Source organism: Hyperoodon ampullatus, assembly GCF_949752795.1.
Source record: "Hyperoodon ampullatus genome assembly, chromosome: 10".
NCBI classification, from domain to species: Eukaryota; Metazoa; Chordata; class Mammalia; order Artiodactyla; family Ziphiidae; genus Hyperoodon; species Hyperoodon ampullatus.
The window spans coordinates 62,411,363-62,428,783 of NC_136923.1; the positions used below are offsets into that span (position 1 = coordinate 62,411,363).

Below are 17,421 nucleotides of genomic sequence, written 5' to 3' on the forward strand. Positions count from 1 at the left end.
GCCCCACTTGCCTGCCCTGGACAGGGGTGGCCTTTCTCTCCTTTGTACTGCTTGCCTGGTGAGTGCCACATCCTTTGCTCAGCTGGCGTGCTTGTCACACTACCTTCCTGTCAGGTGCCCTCTCTAGGTGACAGCTCCAGAGAACAAGGGCCAGTGCTCTATCTGTCCAGTCTGGGGGGCCCAGCACTACACAGCACTGGGCTCATCCAAGGATCTGATGGATGCTGGGATGAGTGAGTGAGGGAAGCTGGGACTAGCAGATTGCTTCTTCTTCTTTGTTCTTGCCTTACGTACTAATTATTTAGGTTCGTTCTGACCTCTTTAGGAATAGCAAGGCTGAAAGACATTTACAACATCATTATTACTTTAAGAGATACAGTAATATATACCACCGTGTCTAAGTATATAAGGAATTATACCTTGTTATCCTGAGTAGGATTATCCTTTGGGAAACCTAATTAATTCACATCATGGGCATTTGTTTGTTGAGTGTATAGAAGCATCATGGCATCTAGTGTGCGTAGACAAAGATGACTGAGGTCGAGATCATGCCCCAGAGGGGCCAACAGGGGAATTCATAAATATTTTGTGGATGATAATGTTGGTTAACAATTATTGATAAAATTGGTCTTGGCGGAGTAGTTATATGCAAAGTGCCTGGGGATTTTATGTTGGGGATCAGGCAAGTTTAATAATTTCAGCATAAATTCTGAGCATTTATATTCAGATTTAGCAAACTTCTGTCTTCTTGGTCAGCTTTTCCAATTTTTAATACCCAAAGTGAAGTCAAGAATGAGACTAGAGGTTTGGGCACTGAAAAGGAATGTGTTATTGGCGGTACAAAATGCAAGGCCCTATTTAGGTGCCTTTTGGATTCTCCCTGATGGTGATCAGAAGTGGGAAGGGTTTCAAGGGGATACTCTGGAGAAGAAATGCTTGTGAAATACAAGGGAAATTACAGGGTCCCTCCCCTGCCCTTTCATGTCGGCATTAAAAGGTAGGAGAGCTCTAAATAATATGCCATCACTGGGTAGCTATGCAAAGAATCGAATCTGAACAAACCTTTGGGTTGCTTTATTAAAATTCATCCATTTTTAAAAATCATTGAACATTTATGTTTTTTCCTAAACTTTTATTTGGAAATAATAACACTGATTTGTATTCTCATAGATACATTTTGTGCACAACCATGATGATAGTTTTAAGATAAATTTTAGAAGTGGACTTACTGGGAAAGGGTATTAAATATAATAATACCCTTTATTATTATAAAGGGTACAAAATATAATTAAATATATTTTTAAGGCTTTTGATATTTATTGGCAAATTGTCGTAGAGCAGCACTGTCCAGTAGAAATTTTTTGTGACAGTGGGAATGTTCTGTATCCGTACCCTGTCCAGCGTTAGTTAGTGCACACTTGAATTGTGACTGGTGTTACCAAGGAACTGAATTGTTAATTTTATTTTATTTTGATTAATTTTGGTTTGAAGTTAAATAGCCACATCTGTGACTATGGGCTGCAGTATTGACAGTGCAGGTCTAGGAGATTTCAAACAAATTACATTTCCACTAGCTATATATATATATATATATATATATATATGCATATGCATATCCACAGATATATATAAATGTATCTGTTCCCCATGCCCTCGTCAACATGAATTTTTTTCATAAAATCTTGACAACTTGATAGGTAAAAAAGCTTATTTTTTTTCTATATTATTATTTGTTAGTGAGGTTGAGTACCTGTGGGCATTTACTTTTTTTCATTTTTAAAATTAATTTCATTTCATAAATTTTTAATCATTTTCATTGTCTGCTTTTCCCCAGTTATACATTGATGTTCATCTTATTCTTTTTTATTTTTATTTTGTATTAATATTAGTAATCTGTGTCCCATTTTACAGATATTTTTCCCAGTTGACATATTTAAGTATTTTAATTTATGTTTAAATTAGTGTAAAGCACGTAAATACTTTTCATGAATAGGACAAGCATTTTCTTTTCTTCTTCTTTTTTTAAAATTTTATTGGAGTATAGTTGATTTACAATATTGTGTTAGTTTCAGGTATACAGCAAGGTGATTCAGTTATACATATACATATATTCATTTTTTCTCAGATTCTTTTCCCACATAGGTTATTACAGAATATTGAGTAGAGTTCCCTTTGCTATACAGTAGGTCCTTGCTGGTTATCTGTCATATATGGTAGTGTGTGTGTGTTAATCCCAAGCTCCTGATTTATCACCCCCCCACCCATGTTTCCCCTTTGGTAACCATAAGTTTGTTTTCAAGATCTGTAAGTCTGTTTCTGTTTTGTAAATAAATTCATTTGTATATTAAAAAAAATTGAATTCCACATAAGAGTGATATCATATGATATTTGTCTTTCTCTGTCTGACTTACTTCACTTAGTATGATGATCTCTAGGTCCATCCATGTTGCTGCAAATGGCATCATTTCATTCTTTCTTATGGCCAAGTAGTACTGCATTGTATATATGTGTACCATGTTTTCTTTATGCATTCTTCTGTTGATGGACATTTAGGTTGTTTCCATGTCTTGGCTATTGTAAATAGTGCTGCAATGAACATTGGGGTGCATGTGTCTTTTCGAATTATGCTTTTCTTCAGACATATGCCCAGGAGTAGGATTGCTGGATCATAGCATTTTCAAAGAAACTTTCGTTCCATTTAAAGTAGTTTATGGGGCTCAGGGATGAAGAATGAGCAGAGAAAGAGATGAAGAGAGCGAGGCCTGTTTGCCCCTAGGGGAAGGATGGAGATGTGGACCAGGGGTGGGAAAAGAAAGAGGACCACGGGGAGAAAGAAGAGCCGGCCCCAGATGTAGAGAGGAGGGAAGAGGACTCAGGAGAGTGGGGTTTGCTGCCTGGGAGCAGGACGGGGAGAGAGTGTGGCTTCCAGCATCCTCTCTAGATGTTGGAGATTAGGATTGTCTTTGAAATAATAACTTGATGAACCGGAACGTTCCAGTGCTCTTCCACCTGCATCATAAGACCTCCCCTCACCCTTCTCTGCACCGTGTCTAGTAACCAGGACAGTATCACTCTCTATGGCAAGGATCTAGTGGGGCGTTTTGTTGTTACCAGATCGTTCAACACAGGGAATCTAGGAGAAGAGCAGCATGGTTCGTGATTAAACCAGTGTCCACTTCCAGCCAGAAGACCTGAATTCAGTCCTGCCTTTTATCACAGCTTTAAGCCTTTTTTCAGAATAATTGTCGACAAGTCCTTTGACCTCTCGACCTCCTGGTCTCCTCTTATATGAGATGGGAGTGACACTGCCTCCCTTCCCTCTTGTGGCCGTGAAGACCAGCTGGGATGTAATCTGTGGTCAGGTGCTTTGGGAAGTTCATGCAGGGGCTCAGTGGAGGCTGGTGGTGGCGGTGGAGGTGAGAGGACTTCCTGGTGGTGGCGGCGGAGGGGATGATGCAGCAGAGTGTGTGGAGGGCAGTGCTGGCAAACACCACACTGGGAAGAGGCCAGTCTTTCTCACAGGTAGTCTCAAGGTGCCAAAACTTACCAAGAAAATTCAAGTGCACCGAACAGTACTTTTTGAACACCTTACTCTTCTTTATTTGCATAGTGATAATGAAAGTCTCCTATTCATAGATTTTACCAACCTTCTTTTATATCTTTTTTCCCCCTTCCAGATGAACGGGACAAAGTTCAGAAGAAGACATTCACAAAATGGATAAATCAGCATCTCATGAAGGTCAGTGTATATTTCTTTTGCATCTTGGATTGTCTTGCAGGTTTTAATTTATTGTGCAGTACTTGGTTGTATGGCTGTGAAGCACAGCTTTTCAGTATCAAGTGGGAAGTTTCAGTTCTAGAGCATTTCACATGCATTTCAGGCATCTCTTATTATTTGGTATATGGCCTGTGGGTCATGATGGGGGTGGTAGATGAGTGCCCAGTGATTGCAGTGTCTTCTGTGGCATGAGTAAAACCTCTTATTATTGGACTCTAAAAAATCTCAGCAGGTTAAGAAATATGTAAATATTTACATGTTAGGGCATAAAAAAACTGCAATTCTCAGTAATGTTTTTTCCTCTCAAGATTCCAAGCAAGTTCTGGCATCAGATTTATGCAGATGGCAGAGAGTTAGGTGGGACTAAGGATGGTTTATTTAAAAAAAAAAAAAAAAAAAAAAAAGGGACTACCCTGGTGGTCCAGTGGTTAAGACTTCGCCTTCCATTGCAGGGGGCAGCGGGTTTGATTCCTGGTCAGGGAGCTAAGATCCCACATGCCTTGCGGCCAAAAAACCAAAACATTAAACAGAAGCAGTATTGTAACAAATTCAATAAAAGACTTTAAAAATGGTCCACATAAAAAAAAGATCTTTAAGAAAAAGATAAAAAGGATGGATTACAGACAGAAGTCTAGACAAATCAGTTTATCTCTTGTATTTAGTATGACCCAGAGATTGGTGCTTATGTGTATGTTTCTCTGTGAAGCAGTTAATAGTTGTGGTTCTTAAATTAATATTTATTTGTGTGCCATGGGTCCCTTTGAGAATCTGATGTAAGCTCTTCCAAAAAATACACATGTGCACAACGTTTGCATACAATTTCATGGAGTTATTGGGTCCCAATTCCAGTAGAATTATTCGATCGGTGGGACCCAATAACTCCATAAATCTCGGCTAAAGAGCCCATGGGATTTCACGATTAACTCTTAGTCACTTTCTTCCCCTTTTATGGACAGTCCTGAAGTCGGAGAGAAGGTAATATTTTAAATCTGTTGTTTGGGACTTGGAAAGAGTCTTCTCGCATAGAAACATTATGTTAATGTGGTTATATTCCTAAGCTATCCTACAGATCCTATTCAAACCATCATGTACCCTAGGGGGATGGTGCCAGTACTGTAATAGCATTTAATAACCTTCTCTAAAAGTGATTCTTATTTCAGGGAGCATATCAGATTACCTGAGAGAAGTTTTAGTCTCCTCTCTATCATCACCCATGGACAGAATCCTTTTCCCAAATCTGTTACGTCCTTCTGGGGGGCCATGTCATTCACCCGCCAACTGAGACTCACTTCTGTAAGGATTTCTGTTACTACTGGGATTTCTGTTACTAATCCTCTGATGTGTTGGCTGGAGATAAAAGGTGGAGACCCTCTGCTTTATGATGCTCTCATGAGGCAGTGTCTTGTGAATTCTGAGGAAGGTATCACATCAGCAGTTTACCTGCCCTCCCCCAGTCTTTTGTGTCATCTTTTGTGTCCCACACACACCGTGTAAGCAGGACTCTGCTACAGGCTAGGGCAGAGGTGGGCTGATGTGAGGGTTGCATTGTGGAATTTTGGAGCTGAAGGCTTTGACAGGACTTCCCCATCTCTGAGCTGAGTCCAGGGGGAGCAAGGTTTTGGATGAAGAGATGCCCCTTTGGTGGCTCCTGGCCTGGCAGTCTTTGTGGCTGTGGCCATCTGGGGGTGGCATGTCGGAGACACAGAGGGCTTCCCTGTGTCTTCGGGAGTGTAAGTCACAGTGTTGGCAGTGGAGGGTAGAAACCCATGAGGATGACTCCTGTGGGAACGCAGCACTGGCACAAGACGGATGTTCCTTGGGGACCTACTGGGTACTGGGCGTGTTGGGCTGGGCCACTCACCTTACGAGCAGCTTGTAAATTGGATGAATGCGTGTAAGGAAGCTGCCTTTGCTCAAAATTCAAAACACTAGTTGAGCTTTTTGAGGACAAGTCTGCATTATCCACTCCTAGGGTGCATCATGGGGCCTGGCAAGAATGTTCTCACCATGTGTAACGCCCATGGCAAGTTTTAAATCTCTTAATTCTCCAACAGTCCTCCAAGGTGGTTTAATTTAGTGGTTAGGCCCACAAAGCCGGCACAGTCAGACAGCAAGGGTTCAAATCCTGATTTACTTGGAGTATGTGACCTCTTTTTTTGATACAATGACACATCTAGAAGATTTTAGGCTTACTTCTGCTGCAACCCAGTAAGAATTAGGAAAATAAGTATTTTATGCACAACAGCCATTAGATAGATGCCAGTCTAACTAATTAGGGTTATCATCAAATTAGCTTATTTGTTTCTTGAAGTAGGGCAGAATTTAAAATTCACTCTTATTGAAAAATTGTGCACTGAAATTTCTGACCCAAAACTCACATATGTGAGAACATAGTTTTTTTTTTAACATTTATTCTTTTATGTTTGGAAGCTAGAGCATTACCCTCAAGTGAAGAAAAATCATCAGATACCCCTAAACGTTTTGGGGCACGAGGCTCTTCAGGTTTGTGTTGTGAGTTGACCAGAGAAAGGCCAGATTTCATGTCATCTTTTCCATGTTTCACCCATGTGATGATAAGAGGAATGTTGGATACTGTTGCTGTTGGGGGCCATTTGGTTGTAACCCAATTAGTAGGAAATACAGAGTAAGTAAATGGATTTTAGATTAAAAATCTCTATATTAGAAAGAAATATTTCTTCTGTGTTGATCTTATATTCTTCCCTTGAAATATTGAGCATATTCGGGGAGAAACAGGGACAGGAGAGAAGCAGATCTCTTACCTTTCTTGCCTTACCTCATTCCCTTGCAACGAATGAAAGTATGTTATTTGAAGAGTTTTTCATAAAATTAGATTATGTTATATAAATGTTAAGGGAAAGGGTGACCATGAGGAACGAGTCAGCAAATTGAAGGAATAATTGATGGGAAAAGAGAGAAAAAAAGTGGGAATAAAATCATTTAGATAATGTTCGAGTAAGTTTATGTGTGTACTCACTCTGTTTTGTCATTTTAACTGTAGACCTTCCCCTTAAACAATGGGGAAGGGAGGGGGAAAGGGGGTTAGAAGAGAAAAGAGAGAAGAAGGTGTGGAGGAGGTTAAAGGGGGAAAAGAGGGGAAGGATGCCTACTTTGTGCCCTGGGCTGCCCACCATAGCCCGGGAGTTGTATGCTGGGACCAAGTTCCGGAGACTCTGCCCTGGGCTTATTAGCTGCCTGGGCTGCTGACGCAGGCCAGAGTGTGCTCCCCATCTTTTGAAATAATTCTTAAAAATTTTGCCCTTTCTAAGTGATTATTTTATGTGTTTATTGTGGTTTCATATTATGTAATGATTTTACCCAAGTTGTGGCTCCAAGGAGATCTGTTGTTAGTAGTTCTGCTCCTTTGGGCAGTGAGGTAATTGAGAGCTTAGTTCCAGAACAGACCTTCTTCACTGGATTTTCCTTTTCATTTGATAAATAGTATATTTTGTCTTTGAAAGAAGACTCTCCTACAAGGTTGTCAGTCTGTGGCATGTAAGGCAAAGATGGAAGGTAGACAGCTCTACACTTTATCATTGGTGTGACTGTAACCTTCTTTGCCCTCATCTGTAAATAGTGGATTAGTGTGAGGATTTGATGAGATCGTCCATCTAAGCATAAAGTATGGTGCTTGGCAGATTGTCAACACTCAGTCAGTGAGAGCTGGTGGAAGAGTGGGCTGGTATGGATGGCTGCAAACCAAATAGTAAAGCAGGGGTGGGGTGCCTCTCGTGCCCTGCTCCCTGCCTTATCCAAGTCTCTTCTTTACCTCAAGTACTTTCCCTCTTAGTACATCTGTTTTCGAAAAAGCTAGGGTTTGGGGGTCAGAATCTATGGGGGAGATAGATTGGCCGTCTTGCCTTGGAGTCCTGCTGGGTCACTTGAGCCACACCCTCTCTACACACCCCTCCCTTGTGGTCTTTGGGTTGATCTTGGGGACCCAAAGGCCTGTTTTCCTCTTCTCCCACACACTCCCCTCGCAGAAAGGGTGTCTGTGAAGACTCAGCACACTCCTGGTCCTCGGTTGTACCTTCACTTGGATTCGCGCTTGGAGGATAGCTTTCGAATTGTCCAGTTTGCTTGCCTGATTTAAGAGAAGGGGCACCCGGGGCTTCCCTGGTGGCGCAGTGGTTGAGAGTCTGCCTGCTAATGCGGGGGACACAGGTTCGAGCCCTGGTCTGGGAGGATCCCACATGCTGCGGAGCAACTAGGCCCATGAGCCGCAACTACTGAGCCTGCGTGTCTGGAGCCTGTGCTCTGCAACAAGAGAGGCCGCGATAGTGAGAGGCCCGTGCACTGCAATGAAGAGTGGTCCTTGCTTGCCACAACTAGAGAAAGCCCTCGCACAGAAACGAAGACCCAACACAGCAAAAATAAATAAATAAACTCCTACCCCCAACATTTTCTTTAAAAAAAAAAAAAAAGAGAAGGGGCACCCGCCACAGCCCCTCCTGGTCTAGCTGCATCAGAAGCCACATAGTGAGAGCAGAGCTTGGCTGGGGGCCCAGGTCAGCCTTGGGCTCCTTCGTGCACTGGGACTTTTGCAGATGCCAGCAGGTTCCCCTTGGCTGTTAGACTGTTTACTTTTCTCCACCTTATACTTTCAGATAATTGCTAGTTAATCCCCGTGATTTAGGAAGTTAGGATTTATGCAGCAGTAAACTAGCGTTTACCCAGTGCCCAGGGGATGCTTCTAGCAAGGTCAATTTTTAAGTTTGTGACTGAGAAAAGTAAACATTGTGGAACTTTTAGATGATTGCTTAAGTTACTATTATATCCATATGTGTAAACACTGTTTCCTTAAAATACTTGGTTAGGATTTTTTAATATAGCTTTTTCTCCAGAAAAAAATTAATATAGACTTATATTTATCAGAGCTAAAATTACATTTGTTTAAACAGTTTGCTTAATTAAAACTCATGTTTGTTGGTGAGCAGACGTCTTTGGCTTTTTTCCAGATGTATCTAAATTTTAGTGCTCTGGTATTTCAGTTTATGACTAAGCCTGTCCTTATTTAAACTGATTGTTCTGGCAAGAATGTTTTCCTTTTGATTCATCATTCTGCAAAATATATTTAAGGATGAAGCCCAGTTAACACATTCACAACTGCTGCCTCTACAAGATTCTTCCCATGCTAAATATATTGGATTGTTTACCTTGCAAGTTATGATCTCTAGGTAAACTATGGTTGTCAGAAACAATTATGTATTATTCTTTAGCATAATTTAAATTATAGTACTGAAACATGAGCTGGTTGTTATTGAAAATACCTGTAACTTCAGTTAGCTAAATTTTACCCAGAGAGTTGTTCTAAAATATAAAATTGTTGGCCTTCTATTATTTACAGTATTTATTTATGCCCATTCTACCCATGGCACTTTATAAACTAGAGGGTCTTAGGTCACTATTTAATTTTTGTTATTCCTGATCACATGCAGTTCTGTCTTGCTGTCTAGAAATTGATGAGTATATATAACAGATGGCACCCAGATCTAAGTACCAATGATGTAGCTTTTGCCTTGCTCTGAGGAAACAAGAAGAAAGGAAGTCCTTTATTTTCTGAAGCACTTTAAAGATCAGAAGATTCCTTTTTAACTCATTGTTTGCCTGGGCCCAGAATTAGAACTTGAGCCGTGAATGAGAGGCTGCATTGAAGAGGAATAATTTAAGGGGGTGAAAAATTTTTGCAAGATTGCAGTCTGGAGAATTCATATAATGTACTTTACTTGTGTTGGATCCATCTAAATAACTGTTCATGGCGGAAATATATTCTTCAGCACTGGTTAGCTGTACTGTAAATGTATTAATTAACATTGTATAATTGGATGTTTGGTCTGAGTTTTACTTTATTGATACATAAATGCATTTGGAGAGGAAGAGGCCCTGGATTCCATATTGAACCACACCCTCTTAGTAACCTGCTTGGTTACCACCTGGGAGATACCTAACTGATGATTACACTTTTATCTCTGTTCCATCTTGTCTTTGGAAAGCTTGATTTACTTACAGCATAGACCTCCTTTGCACACATTGTAAAGGCAATGACTTCATGGCCCTGCTGAATCAATCACACTATTCTTTGTTTTGTGATTTGGTGGCTGGGAGGAAATGTAAATCCCCAAGCTGAGAACACAGTGATAACTTTTAGGGAATAGGGAGAAATCTCTATTTGCTCTGTGTTCTCGACCACTGCATACTTCTTGAGTAATTTTACCATCTGTGGGCACAGATGAGAGACGAAAATTTTTGAAGCATCGACCTTTAAAGGGCTAATGAAAAATACCTTTTCTGAAAGTATAATGCAGGTTGTGGTTCTTAAAATTGGCAAATAAGGTATTTTTTCAAGACCTTAGACTTACACACGTGATTCTTAAACTTTAGCTGCATCAGAGCCACATGGAGGGCTTGTTAAAATAGATGGTTGGGCCCCAGCCCAAGGCTTCATATTCACTGGATCTGGGGTGGGGCCTGAAAATTTCCCATTCTAATAAGTTCCAGGAAGTTGGGTTTCTAACAAAAAGCTGATGCTGCTTAGCTGGGGCCACACTATGAGAGCACCTGTCATAGATAAAATGATAAATATTGTAATGAACCATCAGTTTCATTTGATATAACCAACAAATATTCTGATAATGTTTAAAAAATAGTAGCTATTGCACCTCTACTGTATGCTATGTTTATTAATTAATAATAATAAATTAATAATTAATTTATTGATATTTATAATATTAATACTATTACTACTACTACTAATAGCTGCTAATGTTATTTGAGAGCAAACCACATGCCAGGCTGTCACTTTCGCGTCTTAATGTATTTCTCACAACAGTTCTTATGGACAGGACCTATTTTTTTTTAATTTATTTAATTGAAGTATAGTTGATTTATAATGTTATGTTAATTTTTGCTGTACAGCAAAGTGATTCAGTTTTATCTATATATATCTATATATATCTATATATATCTATATATATATACACACACACACACAACCATACATTCTTTTCATATTCTTTTCCATTAAGGTTTATCACAGGATATTGAATATAGTTCCCTGTGTTATACAGCAGGACCTTGTTGTTTATCCATTCTATATATAGTAGTTTGCATCTGATAACCCCAACCTCCCACTCCTCTCCCTCTTGGCAACCGTGAGTCTGTTTCTGTTTCATAAATCAATTTATTTGTGTCATATTTTAGATTCCACATAAAGTGATATCATATGATATTTGTCTTTGTCTGATTTACGTCACTTAGTATGATCATCTCTAGGTCCATCCATGTAGCTGCAAATGGCATTATTTCATTATTATTTTATTTATTTATTTTTTGCGGTACGTCGGCCTCTCACTGTTGTGGCCTCTCCCGTTGTGGAGCACAGGCTCTGGACGTGCAGGCTCAGTGGCCATGGCTCACGGGCCCAGCTGCTCCACGACATGTGGGATCCTCCCGAATCGGGGCACGAACTCGCATCCCCTGCATCGGCAGGCGGACTCTCAACCACTGCGCCACCAGGGAAGCCCTATTTCATTATTTTTTTATAGCTGAGTAGTATTTCCTTGTATATATGTACCACATCTTCTTTATCTATTCATCTGTATCCTGACTGTTCTTAATCCCCACGTTACAGATGATGAAACTGATGCCCAGAGAGATTCCATAATTTCCCCAGGTCATATAGCTAATAATTCTCAGGATGTGTATGGAAAATAAGGCTAAGGGAGAGTACACCTGTCTGAGGAGGAAGGGAGGATGACACCCTAGTCTGGCTGTCTCTGGATCTTGTTCTCTCTCTACTGTACTAAATTTTTAAGGATGAATTTAGTGATCAAAGCTAAAGGGGGAAGCTGAGCTTATGACGTGACATTTAAATTATTTCTGTTGTGGTGTAAGAGATAGTGTACGTAGTAGAGGAAGGGTTGAAAGCTTTTGGAGGAAATGTCTGGTTAAAGGCTCGAAGTGTAGAATATAGAAGCAAATCAGGTTTTTGTAAATGTGAAAAAAATAGTTGACTTGGTAATCTTGACAACTTCAAGATTGTAAGAGATAACATAGAGGAGTGTGAAGTCACCTGCTAGTACGTAGGTGACTAGTAGCTTGGGATTGAGAAACTCTGAATATCTTCTCATGATGAAGAATAACAATTTCTTTGTGATAAAATTCCTCATCAATAAAAAAAGGTCCAGAATAACACTCAGTTCACTTTCAGCAGGGCTGTGTTGAACTTTGGTATGAGCAGTGCTGTATCTGAAATACAGTTTAGAAAGTACTGTTTTCATGCAGCTTCCTGTTTTGTTGGACACAGTAGATACATTTGTGTAAAACCATTACCAGTTATGCCAGGCAGCATAGGATGAAGTGCCAGAATGAGTAGGAGACAGTAAGGGTTTTACGAGATCAGAGCCAGGAGACTTGGCCCTGAGTAGTCAGGGACTGTGACAGGGTAGGGACGTTGGCTTAAGCTGGGTGCAGAGGAGGGGATGGGCTGGGGCCGTGTGCTGTGCGCCTGATGTACTGGACCACTAGGGTTTGCTGGAACGAGACCAGATTGGATAGAAATGGTGAAGCCACACCTGAAACTAACACAACATTGTCAGTCGACTATATTTCAGTAAAAATTAAAAAAAAAAAAGAAAGAAATGGTGAAGCCAGGTAAGAAGCAGATGTGATGGGTTAGCCAAGGATGTCACTGGAAGTTTTTGAGGACAAAAGCAACGTAACGTAACTGGTATTTTAAGAAGAACTGTGAATTTCACACGTAGGCAACTAGAAGTAACTATATTGTGAATATTGTGAATTCTATGAAGGGACTGACTGTGTTTGCTGAATGAGGGAACCTACAGGGAGGGGACTACTGGGGCCTCTGTCTTTCCTTTGTTTTGTAGTAGGTACTCAGATGGAGTTGGAGAATGCCTGCTAATCAGATTATAGGTTGGAGGGATACTTAGTGTAATAAATAGATCAAGAAAGCTGGACCTCTAGTCTCATCAAAAAGATAGAACTTAATGGTGGAAAATGTAAAGTTCTGCTCAAAGATTGAAATATTTCCCTGTAGGACACAGAAGGCCTGGTGGGGCAGCGATTCATGCAATCAGAGCTGGGGGGTCCTGCTGACTACAGATTGACAACAGTGATGCGCCTACATGCAGTCTCAGGCTGTCTTAGCAGAGCTGAATATGCTCTGGTCAGCCCACATCCAGGGTGTTTTGTTCAGGTCATGACAGTGCGTTTTAAGGGACGGTCAAAAAGAAAGTGACCACAGGAGGCAACCATGATGGTGAGCATCTGGAAACCATCTCTCGGATGAGGGATGACAGAGACAAGTGGGGAAGGTGGCTTTGAGAAGAGAGGCTTACAGAGAAATGTGTTTTCAGATATTGACAGGGTAGTCATATAAGAAAGAGTGCAGTTTGGGGTTTATTTGATCCAAAGATTGATGAATACTTCCAAGTTTGAAGCATTAAATTCAGTATAAAACCTCTCTCTAGACATCTGCAGTGCCCAGTAATAGGCATTCAGTTAAGTGCTTTTTGATCTAAGGATATATTATTAGTTTCTGATGGCTGCTGTAACAAATTACACACACTCGGTGACTTAGAGCAATGAAACCTATACTCTCACAGTTCTGGAGGGTAGAAATCTGAACTCAGTTTTTCTGGGCTGAAATCAGGTGTTAACAAAGCCATGCTTCCCCCAGAAGCTCTCGGGGAGAATTCCATCCTTGTTTCTTTCAGGGTCTGGTGGCTCCAGCATTCCCTGACTTGTGGCCACACCATTTTAGTCTGCCTCCACAGTCACAGCGCCTCCTCCTGGTCTATGTGTGTCAGGTTCGCAGTACCTCTCTCTTTTTTTATTTTTATCTTAAAAAATTTATTTATTTATTTATTTTATTTTATCTTATCTTATTTTCGGCTGCATTGGGTCTTTGTCACTGCGCGGGTTTTCTCTGGTTGTGGCGAGCGGAGGCTACTCTTCATTGCGGTGCGCGGGCTTCTCATTGTCATGGCTTCTCTTGTTGCGGAGCACGGGCTCTAGGTGCGTGGGCTCAGTAGTTGTGGCACACGGGCTCTAGAGCTCAGGCTCAGTAGTTGTGGCGCATGGGCTTAGTTGCTCTGAAGCATGTGGCATCTTCCCGGACCAGGGCTCGAACCTGTGTCTCCTGCATTGGCAGGCAGATTCTTAACCACTGCACCACCAAGGAAACCCTCCAGTGCCTCTCTTTTATGAGGACGCTTGGGATTGGATTTCGAGCTCACTGGGATAATCCAGGATAATCTTCCCATTACAAAATTCTTAACACATCTGCAAAGACTCTTTTCCAAATAAGACAACATTCAGTTTCCAGGGATTAGGACCTGATATCTTTGGGGCCACGATCATCCTATTACATATGAACTATTAAAACTGCCTGGTGTGAAGTCAACCATGGCTTCATGGGACAGGCACTCCCCAGCTGTTAGGAAATTTCTACCAAAATCCTGTGGAGATGTAGTTAGAGTCTATCAGAGATGCAACAGAAATGGTTCATGCATTGGTTGGAGGGTGGACTAGGTGGTGTCAAAGATGCTTTCCAAGCAGACCAAGATGATATAATCATATCATTTGTTTAGAGCAGTGGTCCCCCACCTTTTCGGCACCAGGGACTGGTTTCGCGGAAGACAAGTTTTCTACGGTCGGGGGGTTGGGGGATGGTTCAGGCGGTAATGTGAGTGATGGGGAGTGATGGGGAGCGGCAGATGGAGCTTTGCTCCCTCGCCCGCCTCTCACCTCCTGCTTTGTGGCCTGGCTCCTAACAGGCCGTGGACCGGTACCCGTTGGGAACCCCTGGTTTAGAGGACAAGGTGTGCAAAATACTAATTAACAGAGATAGACCAGAGATTTATTTTTATATTTTTAAATTGTTGGAAATAATGTTATGCTTTAACAAGTTGCAAAAGTAAAAGTAGTACAAGGAACCCTGCCCTGGTATGCTCTTTACCCAGATTGACTCTTGTTGACATTTACCCTGTTTTCTGTATCATGACCCCAACACGGTGTGTGTGTGTGTGTGTGTGTGCTTTTTTATCTGAACCATGTGGGGCTAAGTTCTATACCCCATAGCCCTTTCACCCTCAATACTTCAGCATTTCCCAAGAGTAGGGATGTTTTTTCATAACCACACATTTACCCACTTCTTAAAGCTACGCTGCTTTACAGTCCGTTTTCTATGCCCCAGTTTTGTGGTTGGTCCTTTACACCATTTCCCCAGGGCAGCGTCCAGATCATGGTCAGCGTTGTATTTAGTTGTCATGTCCCTTTATTCTGCTTTAACTGGGAACAGTTTCACAGCACTTTTACAGATTTTTATGACATGAGCATTTTTGAAGACTACAGAGCAGGGGTTTATTTATAGAGAATGGAGGATGAGTTAATAGTAAAATATATTTTGAACTTAAATTTATTTTATGACAAGAAGACAAACCTTTTTTTCCCAGGGAGAGTCATTTAAGTAGTTACAAGTGATTTTAGTGTTTTTTGATATAGTAGTGAATTACCTTTTCAAATTAAGAACACCAAAATTTGACTAATTTCATCAGATAACTTTAGTTCCATCTTGTGGTCAATTATAATTTTTCTTCTTCTTGATTTCCTTATTGTTATTATTAGTACTTGTGCTCCCAACACTGCCATTTTAAATATTTAGGCTGTGCACGTCCTGGACGGGATGCATAACGTGGGTTGTCTGGTTGAATCCTTGGTTAACCAGTGACATTTGGGAAGCTCAGGGAGCACCGTTACCTGCCCAGCGTGAAGGGGCTGGAATGTGGTGGAGCTGAGGGTCAGTCCTTGGTCCTTCTGGGGCCACAGAAAAACTCTGTCATCCTGCCCCATTTTGCCTCAGTAGGGTCACAGGGCTAAAGAATGATCAAGAAATGAAGACACAGGGCTTCCCTGATGGCACAGGGGTTGAGAGTCCACCTGCTGATGCAGGGGACGCGGGTTTGTGCCCTGGTCCGGGAAAATCCCACATGCCGCGGAGCGGCTGGGCCCGCCATGGCCGCTGAGCCTGCGCGTCCGGAGCCTGTGCTCCGCAGCGGGAGAGGCCACAACAGTGAGAGGCCCCTGTACCGCAAAAAAAAAAAAAAAGAAATGAAGACACAGAAGTAGGGGTAAAGCACTATGCTGAGGTACATTTCTGCTTTCCTCAGTTCTCATCTCTCCCAGCATTACTTCAAGTCTTTGCCATGATGGTTCAGCCATAAATTTTTATTTGCATTCTTCTCTAATCAATACACTTTGCAAGAATTTAGAGATATAGATAAAAGTATATGAAAAAGCCAAGCAGCATTCCTGAAGGTGACAGTTTAATCAGAGAAGGGCACTGACTAAGGCATTTTTCAAAGAAAAAATTACACTTTGATCAGCAGTGCTGACATCTCCTAAGTCATGTTATATAGGGCTTCACCTCAGCGCACGCGTTCTGTAGTGGGTGGATTTAAGCAGAAGACTTGGCTTGTTGTTTATACTGGACTCGAAGCCACATGAGGACTGCCCTGTGTTTGTCTCACTAAACAGGGCCTCTCAGCCCCAGCACAGTGCCTGATACACTGTTTCCCTCAGATCCCTGAGGAATTTTTTGCTTCATGAGTGAATCTGAAACCAGGTGAAACTTTCCCTCCCTAGTTTATAATACAGAACTATGACTACTGTGATGGGAAAGTAAAAAGATTGCTTTGTTGGGAGTGAGATAAAAGTTAGTCTGGAAGAAAAATAAATCTGTGATGACTTCCTTCTTTTAAAGCTGAAGATACCTATTGCACTATAGGGACAGAAACTGAGGCCCCAAGTCAAACAGAAGTATCGTCAGGACCACTTTTTTTTTTTTTTTTTGCGATACGCGGGCCTCTCACTGTTGTGGCCTCTCCCGTTGCGGAGCACAGGCTCCGGACGCACAGGCTCAGCGGCCATGGCTCACGGGCCCAGCCGCTCCGCGCCATGTGGGATCCTCCCGGACCAGGGCACGAACCCGTGTCCCCTGCATCGGCAGGCAGACTCTTAGCCACTGCGCCACCAGGGAAGCCCAGGACCATGTTTTGATCATCCTTTTGAGGCCTCTGCGTGTTCTTTCCATGCCACAATTCAGTTTCTCCATTCGTGTTGGTAGTAGGAAGTTTACTCATATTAATAGACGAAATTAATGTATTTATCTAAGGTTAAATACATATAAATAAATAAATACATATAATAAAAATATAATAAAAAATAAATACATACAAATAAATAAGAATACACATAATAAAAATATAATATAAAAGTAAATTAAAGGCATATAAATAAATAAGTAAATAAATAAATTAGCTTTGCCATACTTACCCACCGTTATTTTCCTCAGTTCAGGATTTAGCAGATATTGGCTAGAGCTAGATTTTCCTCACTTGGGAATTCTCTAATAATATACTGATAATACTAGATTCTCTGTAGCCTTATTGCAGGTAGGGAAGGAAGAAGAAATCTTTTCCTTCTACGCTTCTACGTTCTTGGTTGGGCTGTAGAACAAAAGACAGATTAATAAGAGAAAAGCATACAGATGTATTTCATAAGAGTTTAATGTGATCCAGGAACCTTCATGAGGAAATGAAGACCCG

The 17,421-nt window shown here is 41.2% G+C and overlaps 1 protein-coding gene across 10 annotated transcripts in view; it reads left to right on the forward strand.

The window, feature by feature from the left end:
* DST (dystonin) overlaps positions 1-17,421 on the forward strand; it is a gene marked incomplete at both ends in the record, with an annotated part of 487,217 nt that overhangs the window by 203,299 nt on the left and 266,497 nt on the right. For all 10 annotated transcript variants that reach the window (XM_079713903.1, XM_079713907.1, XM_079713908.1 and 7 more), the window contains one exon: positions 3,678-3,739. In XM_079713903.1, the coding sequence (XP_079570029.1) occupies positions 3,678-3,739 (62 nt within the window). The remainder of the gene's footprint in view (positions 1-3,677; positions 3,740-17,421) is intronic.